At 38.0% G+C, this 22236-nt stretch overlaps 2 protein-coding genes and 1 pseudogene across 2 annotated transcripts in view; 2 read left to right on the top strand and 1 right to left on the bottom strand.

Moving 5' to 3' along the window:
• Positions 1–17671: 17671 nt before the first annotated feature.
• Positions 17672–18256, top strand: LOC149390227 (putative galacturonosyltransferase-like 9 pseudogene; annotated as a pseudogene).
• A 40-nt stretch (positions 18257–18296) lies between these two features.
• The window catches only part of LOC149390225 (Major facilitator superfamily protein), a 34019-nt gene continuing 30079 nt past the window's right edge, over positions 18297–22236 (bottom strand). The window contains exon 6 of the mRNA XM_089621024.1: positions 18297–18828. The gene's annotated coding sequence lies outside the window, so the exon portion shown is untranslated. The remainder of the gene's footprint in view (positions 18829–22236) is intronic.
• On the top strand, positions 18822–21107 carry LOC149390226 (uncharacterized). The gene is made up of 2 exons (XM_089621025.1): positions 18822–19193; positions 19793–21107. The coding sequence occupies exons 1-2, from the start codon at positions 19116–19118 to the stop codon at positions 20675–20677; spliced, it is 963 nt and encodes a 320-aa protein (XP_089477151.1). The 5' UTR covers positions 18822–19115; the 3' UTR covers positions 20678–21107.

Genomic DNA, 22236 nt, shown 5'->3' with positions numbered 1-22236 from the left:
CCTTTTTCCTAAGATTTGAGGTAGGCAGGACAGTTCCTACTCCAGTGACCAGGCTCATTGCAGTGGTGGCACTTGTCGTTAGACTTGTCCACCTTAGGAACCTTTGGCGTCTTCTTCTTCTTTTGAACCTTATGTTGGATCTTCTTCTAGGCCTTGCGAGGTCTCTTCTTAGATCCAGAGGTGGAGGCAGTAGCATGTACCTCTCCTTGAGTCCTCTTTTTCTTGGTGAGTCCCTCAGCGGTGTGAAGCTCCTTGATAAGCTCGGTAACAATGTACTCTAGCTTGTTCATGGAGTAGTTCAGGTTGAATGTATCCAAAGACTCGGGGAGAGTTTCCAAGATCATATATATTTTAGTCTCCCCATCAATCTCAAATCCAAGGATCTCCATTTCGTTTAGACAGCTAATGATCAGCATCATATGATCTCTAACGGGAGTTCCAGCCTTCATGCGACAGTTCATAAACTGTCGGACCGCTTGTTGCCTTGCTTGACGTCCTTGCCCTCCAAACATCTCATGGAGATTATAGAGCATGTCGGCGGCAGTCTCGATGTCACGATGTTGTTGTTGCAACACAATGTTCATTGATGCTAAGATATAGTACCTCGCAATCTCATCGGATCGGAGCCAGGCCGCAAGGGCGTCTTTTGTTGTCAATGGTGCCCACAAGAAGAGTTATAGTCTTTATTTTGTACATTTGATGTAATAAAGTCTCATGAAGACTCTTGCTTGTAATTGCTTATTCATTAATAAAAAGTTGAAACGTTCATTCATTCCTCCTTGTCTGTTTGAAGTTTTATGATAAAACATTAGTCTTTAGTCCATAAACAAACCTAACAACTTACGAAGAGACAAATGTAGATTTGCATGAACAAACTCTTCGTAGTTTACTTAAAACGATATATTCGCAATCTAAGGGTCAAGGGACTATTGACCTCAGTACGATTGTTAGGAGAATCTATGATGTCTAGTTTTATGGCATTGAGAGTTGGAGACTCAATAGTTCTTCTAGGTATCTTCCGAAGGTACTGAATTGACCAGTGCACTTCTAGAGACAAGATAAGAACAAACAATTTAACCTCTTATGTCTCGAAGTCACTACGTATGAATTGCATCGTGCTTACCTTAATCCTGAAATGAGACATGCCATTTCACACCTTACGTATTCTCATTTGAGAAAGTCAGAGTTTGGACTCACTATGTGATTCTGAACAAGGCCTATTGGTGGAATACTAAGTTGTGAGAATGTCATGAGTAACTTTGTGAAGTTCTCATAGATATGGAATTCATGTACAAGATTGCTGAAATACAATGTATATCACATCATGCTTTGTTCCTTGGAATGTGAATAAATGAACTGGCCAGTGTCCAAATTGAGTCTTGACTCTTTTGGATGAAACAACGTGACTTGTTAGCTCCTCGTCAATACATTGTTTCTAACTTATTCACAAGTGACAAAGGAGTTGAGGAAATAACAGAACAGCTAGAAGGGTAAAATGGTAATTTTATAAATCCCGACTAGCTGATGATATTCATGAAGGGTAAACACTGATAATATTATGTGGATCCACTCATTACAATTAGGTTGAATTCTTGAGTAGAAAATAAATTCATTTGAACCGAGAGATTTTCAGTGTCAACTCTTTAGTGGAGTAAGTTGACATTAAGCTAAACTTGGAAAAGGTTTATGAACTTTTGAGTCCAAGTGTTTAGCTCAAGCTTTGTTCATTTGGATCCATGAGGTCACTGTCACGAATCACATCGAGTAGGAATAGTTAAACTAGAAGCTAAGTCAAAACAAAAACGAGACAAGTTTTTCGAAAATTGTCAAAAGGGTATTTTTGTCTTTTGAGACATGGCATGAAATGAATGTCAATAAATTTTTTGACAAGGTCATTTAATGACATGTATCACTCGGCCAAAATTAGATTTATTGGGCCTTGTGGATTAATTTCATTTAATAAGAATTTTATTGAAAATTCTTAATGGGCCTTTTTCATGTTGTCATGAACAAAGATGACCTTGGGCGCCCAACATACCCAAAGAAAGAGAGAATATTTTGTGCATAAATGTATCATGATACTTGCCAAAAGAAAAAGAGAAAAAAAATTTCCCACATATGCATGAAGGGAATCGGCCAAGACAAGTCAACCAATGCAAGGGAACAAAAAAGGAAACACATCCAAGCCTTCTAGAAGGCTCCCTTGGCCGTGTGACTTGTGAGAGAATAAGGCAATATTTGCTCATGAATATGTGATATTCTATAGAAGAGGAAACTACCTTATTGAAGGTGAGACCTCTCCTATAAATAGGAGCCTTATTCTTCACATTTCATTCATCCAAAGTTTTAGAGATTGAGAGCTTCTCTCTCTAGACTTGGCCGCCTCTCTCCTCTCTCTCTCTATTCAATTTCATTTTTTTTGTTTTTGCACCTAGGTCCTCATTTGACCTAGAGTTTAGCTCTTCGACTTCAAGACTCGTTCTTAAGTCGTAGTGTTTAAAAGTTCCCACATACTAATTCCTTTTTATCCTGAGTGATTTAGTAATAGAAACTTTCGTGGTTGCTCGAGTTAGCGAGGAAAGGAAGAGAGATGTGCAACGAGGGAGACGAACGTTTTCAACCTTCCGAAGGCTCATCAATGTTCAAGCTTCTAAAGAGGTTAGTAAATTTATTATGCTCATATTGTTTTTATTTACATGTACTTGCTCTTTGTCTAGGTTAGTAAAAACGTTTTACTTGAAAAAGAAAATTTTTAAAATTCCGCCGCTTACCGACGAAGCATTAAACTTTTTCTTAAACCATAGATCGATTCCAACAAATGGTATCAGAGCTATGGTCAAAGATATGCATGTACATGTATTTAAAATTATGAGCTTGAAAATCGTTTTCGAAAGTTTACTAATTTTGTGACAAGTTAGAATTGTTATCTTAGAGTTTTTTTTTTAATTTATTGCTCTTGCCTTTAAATTAAAAATCATGTTGATTTTGTATGAGTTTGGGATGTTATTAAAACACATTAGAATCAGTTATAAAAGTTTTTAATTTTTTATATTAAAAAAACGTGTTTTAAAGTTTGAGAAATTTTCGAGTAAATTTTGTGACTAGTTTTCTTGTCTTACTAGTTTCTTTTATTTACTTGAATCGTTTTATGCATGTTTTTATTTCTTTTATATCATGTTATTACCTTGCTAATAAAACACAAATAAAAGCTTTAACAACTTCCTAAAACGTTCCGTTACACTCGATTCTTTTTCGCACCTAAAAAGACCGAACTTTAATTATTTCTTTTTCTTCGAGCTAGAGTAAAACCTGTAGTAAAAGTGGCATAACTCTCTACTCAGAAATCGAAATTTAATGATTATTGAATCAAAGTAAAGGTCTGTCTTTCATGTTTCTAATGCCACCGTTTTTGGGTCAAAAGGACATTGGAGCCGCCAGTTATGACGATTTTACTCCAAGGTGCGCGGCTGTTCCGAGAGTCCAGTTTTTTAGAAATCCGGATTTTCAGCCCCACTACCATGAGTTATAGAACTCTAATGAGAAAATTTTCTTGAGCAAAAATGTTTTTCATAAGATTATAAACATGATGTATAAAATTAAAAGGTTTTGATTTTTGAAACTTTAACTTGAAATTGAGTTTTTACAAAACTAGTTTGAATTTTGAAAAACCGTTTTCATTTCAAACTTGATAATCTTTTGTCATCCAAATCAAATAAGTTTTCAAAATGTTTTCAAAACTATATCTATATCACATATGTTCAAAATCTATATGTTCTTGAAAAATTTGAGTGGGAGGTCTCCTTGTAGACAAGCCGAAAAATAAAAAGATGTGTAATCTCAAACTTTCAAGTGTTCGAGTGAGTTGAAGGTCACACTTCCCTCATGCACTTTCCCGAAATAGAAAATAGGAAAAGATCCGAGTATGTCCCTTGTGCCTTTATGCACTAACACAGCTCTGAACATGAAGATCTAGGATTCTCTTCTAGTTGTCCGCTCTATCGCTCTGTAACTAGGAAAACCGTTTCCGAACTTATAAGAGTCGTTGTACCAACTCCAAAAACTATGTGGGGGGTTATACTTGTTGTTTGTAACCCACGATCCCCAACACTAATGAAAGAAGCAATTAACGTGAGACTAAGAGCCGCTCTTGCGACCCTCTCTTAAATGGGAGTACTCTACGGCGTTTTTGCTTCGATCATTGCTCAATGAGCTACGTCCGAGAGTGAAACAATGATGACAAGGCCTCCCCTTGGGGGATTGTTTTTCAAAGTTGACCTTTTGGACTAAGTTGTTGGTTGCACACTTAGGCTCAATCCCTAGTAATTCTCCCTTGACGCTCTGCGAAAGGATGTGAGTGATCAAACCAATTTAAAAGGTGGCTAGTCAAAATTGGTGTATTGACATCTTGGCTAAGCATTAATGATGTGTCATTTACTTATAAATGGAGATTTTTTGCGGCCTTCTCTTGAGGGAGTAAATTATCGTTTGGTTTATAACACCTTTGGATTTTATCAAAGTCTTAAATAAAACTTAAATCCTAAAACAAAGACTAATCATAAACTTGGTTCAACTTTTATAGGCAATATGTCTCTCAACCCTCTCTCAACCATTCTTTCCTCGAATAAACTCGAAGGCGACAATTACGTCGACTGGAAACATAACCTCGACATAGTCCTTACTGTCGACAAGCATAAATGGGTTCTCACCACCCCCTGTCCTCAAACGAATGAAGATTCGACACAAGAGGAAAAAGACGCCCTGGCGGCCTGGCTTCGATCCGATGAGATTGCGAGGTGCTATATTTTGGCATCTATGAACAATGTGTTACAACAACAACATCGTGATTACGAAACTGCCACCGATATGCTCTACAATCTCCATGAGATGTTTGCAGGGCAAGGACGTCAAGCTAGGCAACAAGCGGTCCGATAGTTTATGAACTGTCGCATGAAGGCTGGGACTCCCGTTAGAGATCATATGATGCTGATCATTAGCTATCTAAACGAAATGGAGATCCTTCGATTGGAGATTGATGGGGAGACTAAAATAGAAATGATCTTGGAAACTCTCCCCGAAACCTTTTATACCTTCAAACTGAATTACTCCATGAACAAGCTAGAGTACACTGTTACCGAGCTCATGAAGGAACTTCAAACCGCTGAGGGACTCACTGTGAAAAAGAGGGCTCAAGGAGAGGTACATGCTACTGCCTCCACCTCTGGATCTAAGAAGAGACCTCGCAAGGCCGAGAAGAAGAACCAACCTAAGGTTCAAATGAAGAAGAAGGCGCCAAAGGCTCCGAAGGTGGACAAGTCTAACGACAAGTGCCACCACTGCAATGAGCCTGGTCACTGGCGTAGGAACTGTCCTGCCTACCTCAAAACAAAAATAAAAGGTATTGTACTTATTACTGAAGCTTGTTTAGTAGCTAATAATGTATAATCGTGGATTATTGGCTCTGCTGCTACTAACCATATTTGCTGCTCCTTAACTGGTTTTAGGTAAAGCAAAAGCTTAGAGGATGGCGACTTCTGCTTCAAGTGGGGTGATATGAGCGTGGTGTCTGCGAAGGCTGTAGGATCCGTGACGCTATCTTTTGAAGATCGTACTTTAAATTTGAATAATGTTTATTATGTTCCTTCCTTTGGGAAAAACTTAATATCTGTTGCTCAACTTTTAGAGCAAGATTATTGTTTAAAGTTTATAAAGAATGGAATTCGTATTTCTTTTTTCTAATTCTTTTGTCACTGATGCATGTATGAAGAATGGTCTTTTTTACATTTATCCCACTCAACCTTCAGTTTTAGACACCGAAATAGATAATCATCTAATTAGGGAGCCGAAGAGGATCAAACATTCTGAATCCTCCGATCTAACAAAATCAACATCTATGGCACTTAAGACTTGGTCATATCAGTTTAGATAGGATTAAGAGACTTGTGAGGGACGGTCCACTCCAAGCCTATGCAATAGGTTCACTGCCTACTTGTGAATCCTGCATAGAAGGAAAAATGACCAAGCGACCTTTCTCCGATAAGGGTCGAAGAGCCACTGAGTTGCTGGAACTAGTACATTATGATGTATGTGGTCCGCTCAGCCAACAGGCACGTGGAGGATACGAATACTTTGTTACCTTCACTGATGATTACTCGCGATATGGTTTTGTCTATTTGCTCAAACACAAATCCGAGACCTTTAAGGTATTTAAGGTCCTTAGGGCTTTAGTGGAAAATCAAACTGGCAAAGTGATCAAAACACTTCGATCTGATCGAGGTGGTGAGTATATGTCTAGAGAGTTCGATGACTTTCTTAAAGAAGAAGGTATCGCTTCTCAGCTTACTGCACCTGGCACACCTCAACAAAACGGAGTGTTAGAGAGAAGGAACCAAACTCTTATGGAGATGGTTAGATCAATGATGAGTTACTCATCACTCCCTCTTTCCTTTTGGGGATATGCCCTCGAAACAGCCGCCTATATTCTGAACCAAGTTCCGTCCAAAACGATTCCTGGTACTCCTTATGAACGATGGATTGGCCGTAAAGTGAATCTTGGCCGCATCAAAATTTGGGGTTGCCCTGCACACGTGCTAAGGCAAAAGACTAGCAAGTTGGCTAGTAGGTCAGAATTGACATGACATGTATCATGATACTTGCCTAAAGAAAAAGAGGAAACAAATTTCCCACACATGCATGAAGGGAATCGGCAAAGACAAGTCAACCAATGCAAGGGAACAAAAAAGGAAACACATCCAAGCCTTCTAGAAGGCTCCCTTGGCCGTGTGGCTTGTGAGAGAATAAGGCAATATTTGCTCATGAATATGTGATATTCTATAGAAGAGGAAACTACCTTATTGAATGTGAGACCTCTCCTATAAATAGGAGCCTTATTCTTCACATTTCATTCATCCAAAGTTTTAGAGATTGAGAGCTTCTCTCTCTAGACTTGGCCGCCCCTCTCCTCTCTCTCTCTCTATTCAATTTTGTTTTTTGTTTTGGCACCTAGGTCCTCATTTGACCTAGAGTTTAGCGCTTCGATTTCAAGACTCGTTCTTAAGTCGTAGTGTTTAAAAATGCCCACACACTAATTCCTTTTTATCTTTAGTGATTTAGTGATAGAAACTTTCGTGGTTGCTCGAGTTAGCGAGGAAAGGAAGAGAGACGTGCAACGAGGGAGACGAACGTTTTCAACCTTCCGAAGGCTCATCAACGTTCAAGCTTCTAAAGAGGTTAGTAAATTTATTATGCTCATATTGTTTTTATTTACATGTGCTTACTCTTTGTCTAGGTTAGTAAAAACGTTTTACTTGAAAAAGAAAATTTTTAAAATTCCGCCGCTTACCGAAGCGTTAAACTTTTTCTTAAACCCTAGATCGATTCCAACATTTTTTTCCTCATGTGTCGAATCATCGTTCGTTTGAGGACAGGGGGTGGTGAGTACCCATTTGTGCTTGTCCATGGTAAGGACGGTGTCGAGGTTACGTTTCCAGTCGACGTAATTTACCCCTTTGAGTTTGTTTGAGGAAAGGATGGTTGAGAGAGGGTTGAGAGATATTATGCTAAAAAGTTGAAACAAGTTGAAACAAGTTCTTAGGATGAACAAGACAAGAAACATCCAAAGGTGTTATGAACGAAATGACACTTTACTCCTTCGAGGGAAGGCCGCAACGAGTCTCCTTTCATAAGTAAATGACTCATCATTAATGCATAGCCAAGATTTCAATACATCATATTTGACTAGCAACCTTATAAAAAAGTTTGATCACTCACATCCTTTCGCAGGGCCTCGAGGGAGGATTAGTAGGGATGGAGTCTAAGTATGTAACCAAACACTAAGTCCAAAAGATCGACTTTGAAAAACAATCCACTGAGGGGAGGTCTTGCCTCATTGTCTCACTCTCAGACTTAGCTCATTGAGCAATGATCAGAGCAAAGCGCCGTTGAGTACTCTCATTTAAGAGAGGGCCACGAGGATGACTCTTAGTCTGGCGACAATTACAATTTTCATTAGTGTTGGGGATCGTGGGTTTTAAACAACAAGTATAACCCTCCAACTTAGTTTTTAGAAAAGGCACATCATTTTTAATACATTTCGGAAACATGTTTTCCTAGTGTTTAGAGAGATAGAGTGGACTTCTACAAAGGAATCCTAGATCTTCATGTTCAAGGAAGAGCAGTGTTAGTGCAGAAAGGCACAAGGTACATACTCGGACATTTTCCTATTTTCTATTCGGGAAAGTGCATGAGGGAAGTGTGAACTTTAACTCACTCGAACACTTGAAAGTTTGAGATTACACATCTTTATTTTTTCGGTTCGTCTTCGAGGAGACCACCCACTCAAATTTTCAATAGCATATAGATTTTGAACATATGTGATATAGATATAGTTTTGAAAACATTTTGAAAACTTATTTGATTTGGATGTCAAAATATTTTCAAGTTTGAAAGCGAAAACGGTTTTTCAAAATTCAAACTAGTTTTGTAAAGAATTAATTTCAATTAAATTTTCAAAAATCAAAAATTTTAATCTATCACATTACGTTTATTATCTTATGAAAAACAATTTTGCTCAAGGAAATTTTCTCATTAGAGTTCTATAACTCATGAGTGGAGTCCAAAATCCGGAATTCAAAAATTCTAAAAAACTGGACTTTCAGAACAGCCGCGCACCTCGGAGTAAAATCACTATAACTGAGGGCTCCGACGTCCTTTTGATCTAAAGTAATTTCATTAGAAAGAAGACAAACAGACCTTTAATTTGATTAAAGAATCATTAAATTTAGAGTTCTGAGCAGAGAATTATGCCATTTCCAATGTAGAATCATTAAATTTAGAATCATTAAAGAATCGGGATATACCGACTCTGATTTTCAAGCGGATAAGGATTCCAGGAAATCCACTTCGGGATCTGTGTTCATCCTTAATGGTGGAGCTATTGTATGGAGGAGTATTAAGCAATCTTGCATTGCTAACTCCACAATGGAAGCAGAATATGTGGCTGCTTGTGAAGCATCCAAAGAGGCTGTATGGCTTAGAAAATTCCTTAACTATTTGGAAGTTGTTCCAAACGTCGACGAGCCCATGATCCTTTATTGTGATAATAGTGGGGCTATCACTAACTCAAAGGAACCTCAAAGCCATAAGCGCTCTAAACATATTGAGAGGAAATACCATTTGATTCGATATATCGTGCAGCGCGGAGACGTGGAAGTGAAGAATATCTCAACGGTGGACAACCTGGCAGATCCATTCACCAAGGCCCTAGCGAACAAGGTCTTCGACCAACATCGAGAGGGATTAGGCAGGAAGGACTACCCACATCTTCTTTGATTCAAGTGGGAGTTTGTTGTCAATGGTGCCCACAAGAAGAGTTGTAGTGTCTATTTATGTACATTTGATGTAATATAGTCTCATGAAGACTCTTGCTTTTAACTGCTTATTCATTTAATAGAAAGTTGAAACGTTCATTCATTCTTCCTTTTCTATTTGAAGCTTTATGATAAAACATTAGTCTTTAGTCCATAAACAAACTTAACAACTTACGAAGAGACAAATGTAGATTTGCATGAACAAACTCTTCGTAGTTTGCTTAAAACAATATATTTGCAACCTAAGGGTCAAAGGACTATTGACCTCAGTACGATTGCTAGGAGAATCTATGATGTCTGGTTATGGGACATTGACTTCTGGAGACTCTATAGTTCTTCTAGGTATCTTTTGAAGGTACTGAATTGACCAGTGCACTTCTAGAGACAAGATAAGAACAAACCATTTAACCTCTTATGTCTCGAAGACACTACGTATGAATTGCATCATGCTTACCTAAATCCAGAAATGAGACATGTCATTTCATAGCTTACGTATTCTCATTTGAGAAAGACAGAGTTCGGATTCACTGTGATTCTGAACAAGACCTAATTGTGAAGTACTAAGCTATGAAGATGTCATGAGTAACTTTCTGAAGATCTCATAGATATGGAATTCATGTACAAGATTGCTGAAATGCAATGTGTATCACCTCATGCTTTGTTCCTTAGAATGTGCATAAATGAACTAGTCAGTGTCCAAATTGAATCATGACTCTTTTGGATGGATCAATGTGACTTGTTAGCTCCTCGTCAATACATTGTTTCTAACTTATTCACAAGCGACAAAGGAGTTGAGGAAATAACAGCTAGAAAGGTAAGATGGTAATTTTGTAAATCCCGTCTAGCTGATGATATTCAGAAAGGGTAAACATAGATAATATTCAGTGGATCCACTCATCACAATTAATTTGAATTCTTGAGTAGAAAACAAATTCATTTGAACCGAGAGATTCTCAGTGTCAACTCTTTAGTGGAGTCAATTGACATTAAGCTAAACTTGGAAAAGGTTTGTGAACTTTTGAGTCCAAGTATGTTAGCTCAAGCTTTGTTCATTTGGATCCATGAGGTCACTGTCACAAGTCATATCGAGTAGGATTAGTTAAATAGAAGTTAAGTCAAAACAAGAGCTAAACTAGTTTTGCGAATATTTGAATATGCATAAATGCTTAAGCCTTAATTAAATATAGAATATGAAGGACCGTGTTTCTGTTCAGTAACTATATAGGTGCACAATATTATATTATCTGAGTTAATAATCTCTGTTATAATTTTAATTAGCTTTTATTGCTTTATTAAAATTGCTATTATAAATATGTTTTATGAAATAATAAGAACTATTTAGAACTCTGGTAGTGTCTAAATAATTATCTCATTTCGACAAATGATTTGTGTGATTTAGAGATAATAAGATAACACAACTTTAAAGTTAGTGTTGATGATACATTGATTGAGTGAGAGTATCTTTATAAGAACCTAGACACTCTAGTTCAATAACTAACTGGGAGCTTCCTTGAATGGAACCTAGTCACTAGAATTGATTAAGTGGGAGCATCCTTTATTGGATCCTAGTCACTAGAATCATATTATTAAGTGGGAGCATCCTTTAAAGGATTCTAGCCACGACTCTTCATTGAATTTAATGGGAGCATCTTTATAAGAATCTCGCCATTATTGAACAATATAGGGAAAGCATTGTCCTTCACATGACTGTTACCATCATTTATGATGGAATCTTTTGATATGGATTAATAATGCTATCATGACAATAATATGAATGGAAGTGTAATTAATTATTGACTTGCCATAAGTAATCAATTAATAAGTGGGAGCATCTTTAATTAGAATCTTGCCGCTATTGAACGAATTTAAAATAGCTTAATCCTTCACGGGATTTAATGCATCATTTATGATGAGATTCTTAAATGGATCTAATAAGCTATTAAATCGTACAATAAATGGAAGTATGCATTACTTGCCATTAAATAGAAAGCATCCATTAATGGATCCTTGTCTTTAATCATCAACAGAATCTTTCATTATATGAAAGTATTGATCTTTAATAATGAAGATCAAGCTAACTTGTTTTAAGTCAATAAACCGTTATTTAGTAAATCCTTAAAGTCATGTATATTGAATATGACTTGACCAACAATGATGCACAATAAATAACTAAGTAATGGAAAAAAATAATAAAGTTCTTATTGAAACATATTTAATCACACTATGGTTAGTGGTGATGAGATCTGAGCATGCAACTGTGCAAATTGTTGAAGACACCAATAGATGCACACAAACGAATAGGGTAACTTCGTATCTTTAGATATGAAGTCTGGTGTATAGTCTAAAATATGCAAAGTCTTAGAATGTTCTAAAGTAAATTGATTTACTAAGAACAAAATGACTTGACCTTAAGAGGTAAGTCAAGAATACTTGCATGTTAGCATGGATTGTGGATATATATTTGGGATATAAGTCGAATCGAAATAACTTGTGGAGTATGATAAAATTGAGAACCCATGGGAATCTCAATCCTGGGTCAAAACTTCTGAAACTATCTTTACGATAGCTACGAATTAAATTTGCTCATGGTAACTTATCTTCTCTGGTCAAAGTGGGAGATTATTAGGAATATTGCCCACTAGAAGATGATGATTACTAAATAAGATAAGAAGTTACTTTATTAGCATCATATGATTAGTGGGTTGAGGTCTAACATTCAGAATCAATAACAGCTATCATTCATAGTCTCCGTATCGAACTGAATCGCATGTTGGGCATCCGAGATCGGGCGGTGAACTAAAACTTATTCGATGACTGATATGTGCCTGGAAAGCCTTATCTCATATATGTGGAACACAAGTAAAGGTTGATCACTTAGTGGGAGCATTATGCACTTGTGGTAAGTGTACGACCCGGACAAACCTTGCATGTAGATGCGTCGTTTAAGGACCGTTACGACACACTAGCCAGGGTCACAAATGATGGTCACAGTGACGCTTGATCTTAATCATGAAGTGATCATGGACTTCTAGGTCGTGTTACCGGGTTCTTCGATTCATCACGTTAAAGGCCAATGAAGGTTGAATAAATGGATGTTTTGGGAACTCGGAACATGATTGTAGAAGAAAGTGGTTTACACATACGGAATCCATCCCTCCTGAAAGAAGGTTAATGTTCTCTCACCTAAGTGTTGATTCCAGAATCGATTGATTGTGCACACTTCCGAAGTTGGCTTACGTTCGGTTGAATCTTTCGTTGGGGAAGCAACGATGCTTAGGGCTTATATGTAACAAGAAAGGTATAACGGAACAAATTGACCTATCTCGATATGGGCAGAACCTAGAGGGTCATGATCACGTATTGACTAAATCAGTTGACACTCGTTACGATGAGTAAATATAATTCTAGTATTAAAGGAGAGTTCAGTCTTAGCTTACACGGTGGAGTATTGACTAAGATTAGACTAATCGATCAAAAAATAAAAAGGACTTTTTTCATCTTTTTGATCGGATTTGTTAAGCTTCAACTACTTGGTCCATCGTCCCAGATTCGGCTTCGATAAAGGCGGATAAGAACGTTAATATAATAGTATGTATTATTATTATAATCTCACTTGCTATATTCTCTCCTAATATTTAGGCTAAATATTAGGAGGATATTTAGGAGAAAAACTAGGAGAATATTTATTCCTAGATTTTCTCGACAGCAAAATATTTTATACTATTGTATGAAATAAAATCCTAGATACTGATCTGACGAATGAGAGAAAAAATAGGATTCACTTGTTGAGATTCAAGGGCTGAGATTTAATCCACTAGTGTGAACACAATAAAAGGAAATAATATCTTTTAGAATATTCTAGAATATTATATAAAGATACCTTTTAAACTGCTATAAATAGAGGGATGATGTAAAGCAAAATTTAACTAAATTAGCCAAAGAATTTCGTGGCCTCTCTCTCTCTCCTTGAGTTGGTTGACTCTTCCTCATCTTCCTCCCCTCGGAATTGCTTCAATTCTATTCTTAGAAATAAGAGAGAAAGATCGGAAACACCTCGTTTTTCCAAATCTAGTGAGATATAACGAAGCTCATCTCTTTTGTCTTATCTTCCTCGAAGATTACGTTTCGGAAGACTTTGGTGTCATCACATCGAGTCCTTGAAGGAGGAGTTCCATATCTGATCGTGTGGAGGCTTGTACGTTCAAGACGAAGACGGATTGTGAAAGCTTTCGGTTTGTGAGCCAAAAATTGTAAGTTTTCTTAAACTCGTCTTTTATCTGATATGGTTGCTTGATGAAGTTTCTTATGATTAATTAATTAAGTAATCTAGATCTTGTTTAATAACCATGTTAATAATTAGCTCTTGTTAGCGTAATTATTCATTTCCGCATTTAATTGGTTATTTAATGTGCATTAATCACCAACAATTCCAAAGAACAAGATCTGAAGGCACAATCAAAGGGCTCAAGATCTAAAGGCCTCACTGTGAGAAGAAGACCAGAAAAGAAGGAAAATGGTAAGAAAAACAAGTCTAGGAAGACATGGATTATTTTTAGGAAAAAAAAAAAAGATGAGTCTTTTGGCAAGTTTGTGGCTTGGAAAACACTAGTTGAAAACCAGACAAATAGAAAGGGAAGAGACTCAGAATTGACAATGGCTTATAGTTCTGCAACACTGAATTTGATAAATTCTTTGAGGAACATGGCATCTCAAGAAAGCACACATGTGCTTACACTCCACAGCAAAATGGAGTAGCATTGATGTCCAACGGAACTATTATGGAAAGTGTAAGGTCTATGCTAGCTGACTCTGGATTAAGCCAAACTTTTAGGCTGAAGCAGCAGCAACAACTTGCTACCTGATCAACAAATCACCAATTCAAGTCTAGAGTTCAAAGTTCCTAAACATGTATGTTCTAATCATAAACCTCTTTACAGTGAAACTTTTTGGTTGTATAGTTATGTTTATTCTAGTCATGGTAAGCTGAATCCTACGGCTAAAAAATGTGTTTTTTTTTATATCCTGAGGGAGTTAAAGGGTATATGATCTAGTTGATAGATGACAAAAGAGTAGTGATTAGCAGAGATATTGTTTTTAATGAGCATGTTTTTATAAGAATAATTGTGTGGATCAGACAAGTCAAGGACTTGATCAGACATGTAGACATGCAGAGAATCAATAGGTTGAGCTTCAAAATATCTCAAAGATTCAGATCAAGGTGGAGCGCTAGATCATGATCAAGGTGGAGGTAGTCAATCTACTGAAGAAGCATGTGATCATAATGACCAAAGAATTCATCCTCAACAGGAAGAACCCGAAGACAATGCTGATGATGATCTCAGAGATTACTTACTTAATAGAGACAGAACCAGAAGAGTGACTACTCAACCAGCTAGATATACACAAGCTGATTTCATAGCTTTTGCTATGAATTCCTCAGAGTTGGTAGACAATGAGCCAAAGCACTAAAAGGAGGCTCAGAAGAGTGATCCCTAGAATTCATGGCATCAAGCGATGTGTAAAGAGATGGATTCTCTCAAGAAGAACAATACCTGTATACTAATGGAGTGTCCTACATGCAAGCGAGTGGTAGGCTACAAATGAGTGTTCAAATACAAACAAGACATTCCTGATATCGAGAAACCAAGATTCAAGGCCAGACTAGTGGCTAAAGGTTTCTCACAAATAAAGGGCATTGACTATCATGAGGTGTTCTCACATGTAGTCAATCATACATCTATAAGAGTGATTCTAAGTGCAGTAGCTATGTTTGATCTTGAGCTTGAACAGCTTGATGTCAAAACAGATTTTTTACATGGGAATCTTGAAGAAGAAGTCTATATGCAGCAGTCAGAAGGGTTTGAAGATGATAGAACTGGCAAAGTGTGTCTTCTCAAGAAATCCTTGTATGGCCTTAAACAATCACATTTACAATGGTATCCAAGGTTTGATGAGTTTATCATCAAACAAGGATTTAAAAGAAGCAATTATGACAGTTGTGTCTATCTGGAAAAACTGAAGAGTGGTTCATTCATGTATCTCTTGATATATGTAATTGATACGTTGGTGGCTTGTAAAGACAAGATGGGAGTTCAAAAGATGAAGGCTCTGTTGAATAGAGGCTTGAAGCAGAACGTTGTAAGAAACCGTGTATAAGAGCCACAAGTCCGTGGGCAAGACCCAATAGAGGCTTGAAGCGGGGGCGTTACAGTTGTCAAATCCTTAAGGTTGTTTCGAATATGCTTTTGTAAAGAAAATAAAAATAAAAATTTGCCCGTATTTTTCAGAGGCGTTCCACTAGGTAAACGTCTCAAATGGTTTTCGCATTAAAGATATATTTTCAAAAGTTTCTCTTTGTAAAAGCATCGCGATGCATTTTTTCAAAGTATGTTTTTAGCATGAAACAAAGATAAATGCCGTGGTCCATGTGCGAGCTAATGCTCGCGGGTCGTGACAAGATTCTTAATCATTAACTCTTCAAATGAAGATGACTATCCATAAGTGATTATGTCTCATCTCAAGATTTAGGTAAGATTGAGTGTATTTATATACTATGATTTAATAATTTTAAGAGTTAAATGATTTTTGGATTTAAGTCTTAGAAATTGTACTTGTCATTTTCAATATCTTCAGAAGATATCTACGAAGAACTATAGCCAAACATCATGAGTTCTCGTAACCAACATTTATCAGAATCAGTTGTCCATTTTTTTCATAAGATTGTTAATATTACTTTTAAACAACCATTAGAAGAGATATGATGCAAATTTGTATTTGATTTTTCACATGTTGAGAGTTGTTTTCGGAATTAGACTTATTAAATCATATCACATAATGAATAATGAATGTTTCATTTTATTGATTTAAGTTCAGCTTTACATCATGTTGTCATTCTAAGAGTTATTACACATAAGTGAAAAACATTAATTACATCTACTTGTGGGCACTACGAATCTCTTATTTCTGTTTTCTCTATATTTCATATAATATATAACTAGACCATCATATAAAAAAAAATTCTAATTCTCTACATAGAGGAAACCAATATCTATAGAGTTCATTAGGTATATAATCATATTTACAGTTTCACATTGCTATATAACTAGTGTTTCATAAATTTTAGGTAAATAACCACATCCATGTATTTACATGCGTAAAAATCGACGTAAATACCCCATCATTTTATTCAATGAAAGGGAAAATCAAGAATGCCAAGTCATGTTTGTGGTTGTTTACCTAAAATTTACAAAACGTTGGTTATATAGCAATCTCAATCGTTTTAGTTGAATAGTTACCGATTTTTTTGATATTTTGAAGGAACTTAAAAAAAAAATATTAAATATATGTTGGAGTTCATCTTAATTCTGAGGACATCACAAGCCTTAAAGTACGTAGTAGTGAAGTAGCAGTGAGCTGGAAAGAATTAAAGACTACAAAATTCTTGAATTCTTCATTTGGCTATGTAATCATCGACCGTGTAAAAATCATATCCAACGGTTACTGGTTACTGGTTACTGGTGAGTGAAGCAACTTGTAACCAATGAGCTATGTACACTACTAAAAAAAAAAGAAGAAGCTAAAAGTCACTTCTAAAAACCAAAAAATCACCTCTAAGTGGCGGGAAAAATATAGAAGCGACACATGTCGTAATCTCAAAAGTATAATGTTTTTATTTCTGTGAAGAAAAAATGGCGGCATAAAGATCCAATGTTTTCGGGTTCTCCCACTTAAGTACCCAATGTCTAAAAGTGGCGGCTAAAGTTCCCAATGTCACTAAACTCTCCCTCCGTTGCAACCTAGGGCGTTAAAATGGATGTCAAATACATGTGGCTAAATCTTGTGCAACTGATACAAAAATAATATTATACCCGCCGGTTTCTTCATCTTCTTCGCGAGCTTCACCGGCACGGTGTCAGAATTGCTCCGGATGACGTGGCCGCCACCGCCGGACTTCAGCTGGCTGTAGATCTCGTCGATGCTGTGTAGCTCGTCGGCTTCCTCGTCGGCGTCGATGTCGTCTTTCGCCTCCGGCTCAGGCTCCGGCTCCGTCGGCTTCCTCGTCGGCGTCGATGTCGTCTTTCGCCTCCGGCTCAGGCTCCGGCTCCGTCGTGTTGTACCGGCCAATGGATTTAAGAAACAAGGTCATGTACGCGCAGAGCGGCGAGCTGGGTTGTGCGCGGAAAGTGTTCGATGAAAGTCCTATTAGAAACAAGGTCTGTTTCACGGCGATGATGACTGGGTATGCTTTGAGCGGCCGAGTTGACGAGGCGAGATTGATGTTCGACGCCATGGAGGAAGAGAGAGACATGGCTTCCGCGTACTTCCAGAACGGCCGATTCGACGAGACGTTGAGACAGTAAAGAAGGGAATCCAAAAATCGACCGATTCTTCCGCGTTTCACGGAAGACTCGTCGCCGTCGTCAATCTGCGATCCCTCGCTCATCCACGTGGCGATGACTCTCGACCGAGAGTACCTCCACGGCTCAATCGCAGCCGTCCACTCGGTCCTCAAGCACGCCACGTGTCCGAACAGCGTGTTCCTCCACTTCATCGCGGCGGAGTTCGACCGCGCGAGTCCGAGAGACCTCGCGCGAGTGGTCAACGTTCCCTTCGCTCCGATTCAAAATCTACATTTTCAGAGAAGACGTTGTGATCAACCTAATCTCTTCCTCGATTCGAGAGGCTCTGGAGAATCCTCTGAACTACGCTCGGAATTACCTCGGCGATATCCTCGGTCCCTGCGTCGGACGCGTGATCTACCTCGACTCCGACCTCGTCCTCGTCGATGACGTGGCGAAGCTATGGCGGACGAAGCTCTCCGGCTCCAGAGTCATCGGAGCTCCGAATTTGGGTTATTTCTTCTATTATATTATACTGTAATAGATCTTGGCCATCCATTTTAACGCCCTGGGTTGCAACGGAGGGAGAGTTTAGTGACATTGGGAACTTTAGCCGCCACTTTTAGACATTGGGTACTTAAGTGGGAGAACCTGAAAATATTGGGTCTTTATGCCGCCATTTTTTCTTCTGTGAATTGATAAATATCACTTCTAATTGATAAATATCACTTCTAATTAGAAGCGACAAGTCGCTTTTAAGAAATTACGTCCCTTCTAAAAGTTGTTTTTGTAGTAGTGGTATTATAAATAGCCATTGTGGTTGTCGGGGTTATGGATGAGAAATGAAACTTGAAAAGAAAACAAACGAGAGACAAAGGTAAACACTCGAGGAATTGTGATTGGGAAGTCGGGAAGTGAGGATTTGCATGAGCGTTTGTACCCTGAAGATCATTTTGATCGATTGATAGTGGAAAAGACCAGAAATTGGTCAGAGATGACTGGAAGTACACCTTGATTTGTCGAACCAGGATAAAAATTTTGTGTCTTTCATCTACTTCCTCGTTTTCTTATTCCTTTGCTCTGTTGCTTGTGAGTCAAGAAACAAGTTCTTGATCACTATAAAAGAGAAATTTCATAAAGTGGACCTAATTGTATACAAAATATCATTATTAGACCACATTTTTTAAAAATATCTAAAACTAAACCGTTGGTCCCAAAATGGACAAAAATACCCTTAAAACAATAAAAACACAAAAATCAGCAAAAAAAAAACAAAAAAATTAAAAACAGTCGCTCACTCCCCACATTCTCTCCCTCTCTCAAACCTGATATTCCCTTCTCCACTATTCCGACCGATTGCGACGTCGTACGACCGGTTGCGACCAAGTACGACGTATTGCGTCCTCTTGCGATGGAAACCGGTGGACAATGCTTGAACTCCGACGGCGGTGGTGGTCCAAGAGCTCGAGGGTCTCAATCCAAGAAAAAGGTAAGTTTTTTCTTCGATTCTCTTGTTAAATCTAGTATTTAATAGTTAGAAATGTGTTTAGGATAGATATATTAAAGATTTAGGGCCATTTGGATAGATTTGAATCGATTTTGTAAAGTTAGGGTTTTAAAATTTTCCCGGAATTTGCGATGAACTTCAAGCAATTGCAACCAGCTGCGACCAATTGCGACCGGTTGCGATGAAATGCATACCAAATTGCAACCGGTTGCGATGAAATGCATACCAAATTGCGTCCGGTTGCGACCAATTGCCATTGGTTGCTATATTTTTAATTTTTTTAAAAAAATTATATTTTGCGACGAACTTCAAGCAATTGCAACCAGCTGCGACCAATTGCGACCGGTTGCGATGAAATGCATACCAAATTGCAACCGGTTGCGATGAAATGCATACCAAATTGCGTCCGGTTGCGACCAATTGCCATTGGTTGCTATATTTTTAATTTTTTTAAAAAAATTATATTTTGCGACGATTTGCGACCAACTGCGACAGTTTACGACCAAATACGATGTGTTGCGACCATTTGCGACTGAAAATGATTTTTCGACTAATTTTTTGTTTTTTTTTGTCTTTTGTAGGATCATTTGAGATACCTTTATGAAGTGGATTTCCTGGCTCGGGTCTCGTATCTTGGGTCCACATCATTGAAGAAAGTGTATGAGAGATTTTTCAAGTTGGAGATTTTGGATAGAGGTATCGGGACTCCATTTGAGCAATTTTTTACGAAGGATCAAGTCGAGTTACAATACTCGGGCGTGCTTATACATAATTTGCTTCAGAGGAGGATCGAGCCCGCTGCACGAGGAGAGATACACTTCGGTATAGGTTCTCAAAGAGTGAGATTTGGACGCCTTGAATACGCTTTAGTAAGCGGTTTCACGTATGAAGATGGTCTGAGTTTGACAGAACAACAAGAGCGCAAGAGCGACAGATTGATCACAGGGTACCTAAACGGCAGAGACAATTGCAAGTTGAGTGCGTTAATAGACGCGTTCAATGCTTGTGCGAATGTGGACGATGCTTTTAAACTTGGCCTCTTAGTCTTCGTCTACGGGTACTTGCTTGGGCAAGTGACCAACGTCGCAATCGATGAAAGATTTAGGAAGTTTTTGCGTATTATTGAAGACTTGCCGTTCCACTACACATTGTCATGGGGAAATATCACGTGGTCCGTACTTTGTACTGAACTCTCGGTGGACTTGGGGCATATTCACGAGAAGTTGAATTTAAAGTTGAAGAAGAAGCCGGATGTGGATCATAAGGAAGCAAAGTACACATTGCGCGGCAATATGCAAATGGTTCAATATTGGGCATACGAGGCAATTCCGGATGTTGGAATTAAATTTGCTACAAACCACGACAGAGCAATGCCGAGGATGCATTCTTGGACCAGCAGCCTAATCATTACAGCGAAGGAATTGTTACCGATTCTCAGGAAAAAAACGGTAATTTCTATTACTTAACTTTTAAAAATGGTAAAGCTTAAAAACATGTTTTGTTTTTGTAGATGGGAGTTTTACCGATGTTGAGACCACGAGTCGGAGAGAAAGAATTTTTCAAGAATCTAGAGATGCAGACAAAGAAATGTCTATATCCGGTAGACGTTGAGGGAAAAGCCACGAAGGAGCCAGAAAATCTCGATGATGAGATTGATTTAGTAGCGTCGATCGCTCCGAATGTGCTAGGGCGTGACGTAGACGTAGAGTACGACGACGATACTCCTCATCCTCCAAGTGCATGTCTCATCTTTGCATAGAAGATACCATCTGCTCTTCGAAGAAGATTTAACTCTAAACTCAAAATTATTCTTTAGAGCAAACAAGTACATATGTTTCTTCAATTCATCTTTGTTGTCAAACACCAGTCCAACATATACTTCTTCTGAGCTAGCTGTTACAGTCAAGGATTAGATAATAATAGTTAGATATTGCTAATTCTAATTTACCATATCTTATATTTTTTTACACGAAATCTACGTTACCTGTAGAAGATTGACTTCGGTTTTGAGTTGGAAAGTCATTCACTACATCCTCGCGTGTGAACTCGGGAGCTTTCCAGGTGGATGGACCACACTTCGTTCGTGGCACGACGCACTCCGAAGATAATCTTATGTTAGTAGGCTCGCATGGTTGACAATGGCCTGATGGGACTGTGAAATTATTTACAAACTCATCATATTCATCACGATTCACAAATTCTTCAAACTCTTCACCTCTCTCTCCTTCGTTGTTGTGTTCATCGACACCGTCATTGTCTTCGCCATGGAAACATTCTTCGCCATCTCTATCATCTCTATGGTAGTCATCACTGTGGTAATCATCTCTATCACGTCTATACACTTCGTCTTCGTCTTCAACTCGATCATACACCACAATTGCAAGTGTAGTGTGTTCGTCATCGTTGTGGTTCCGTCTCTTTTTCGGTTCGTTTCGAGACAATTCTTCAACCATAATCTATTTTCCTTTTCCTTTGTATACTTCTCGACATACACTTGTTGGCGCGATGACATTCGGTGGCGTGATGATATGTTTGGCTATCAAACTTACACAAATCGGAAATCTCTTTCGGTGTTTATGCTTCAAGTAATACGAAACATTCGCATCGTTCGTCAAAACTTGCGGTGCTATTGGAAGTACACCCATTGTGTATGGAACTTCAAGTTTTAAGTCGTACGAGAATCTGTCCACGTTGTGTTGGAATGGATCTAGGGTTTAAGAAAAAGTTTAACGCTTCGCAAAGCGGCGGAAATTTAAAAAATTTATTTTCAAGTAAAAACAGTTTTTACTAACCTAGACAAAGAGCAAGTACATGTAATTAATAACTATTATGAGCTAAGAAGTTTACTAACCTTTCTTGAAGCTTGAACTTTGAGAAGCTTTTGGAAAGTTTGCAATGCTCGTCTCCCCTCGCAGCACGTCTCTCTTTCTTTCCTTGGCACCTCGAGCAACCACGAAACTTTCTATCACTAAATCACTCGAAATAAAGGAATTAGTGAGTGGGCACTTTTAAACACTACGACTTA

This window comes from Urtica dioica, chromosome 7 (assembly GCF_054948205.1).
Source record: "Urtica dioica subsp. dioica isolate 48M chromosome 7, U.dioica_male_clone48M_v1_H2, whole genome shotgun sequence".
In the NCBI taxonomy this organism is placed as follows: domain Eukaryota; kingdom Viridiplantae; phylum Streptophyta; class Magnoliopsida; order Rosales; family Urticaceae; genus Urtica; species Urtica dioica.
Note: the sequence above shows the minus strand (reverse complement) of the source record. Positions and strands in the feature narration are given on the sequence as shown.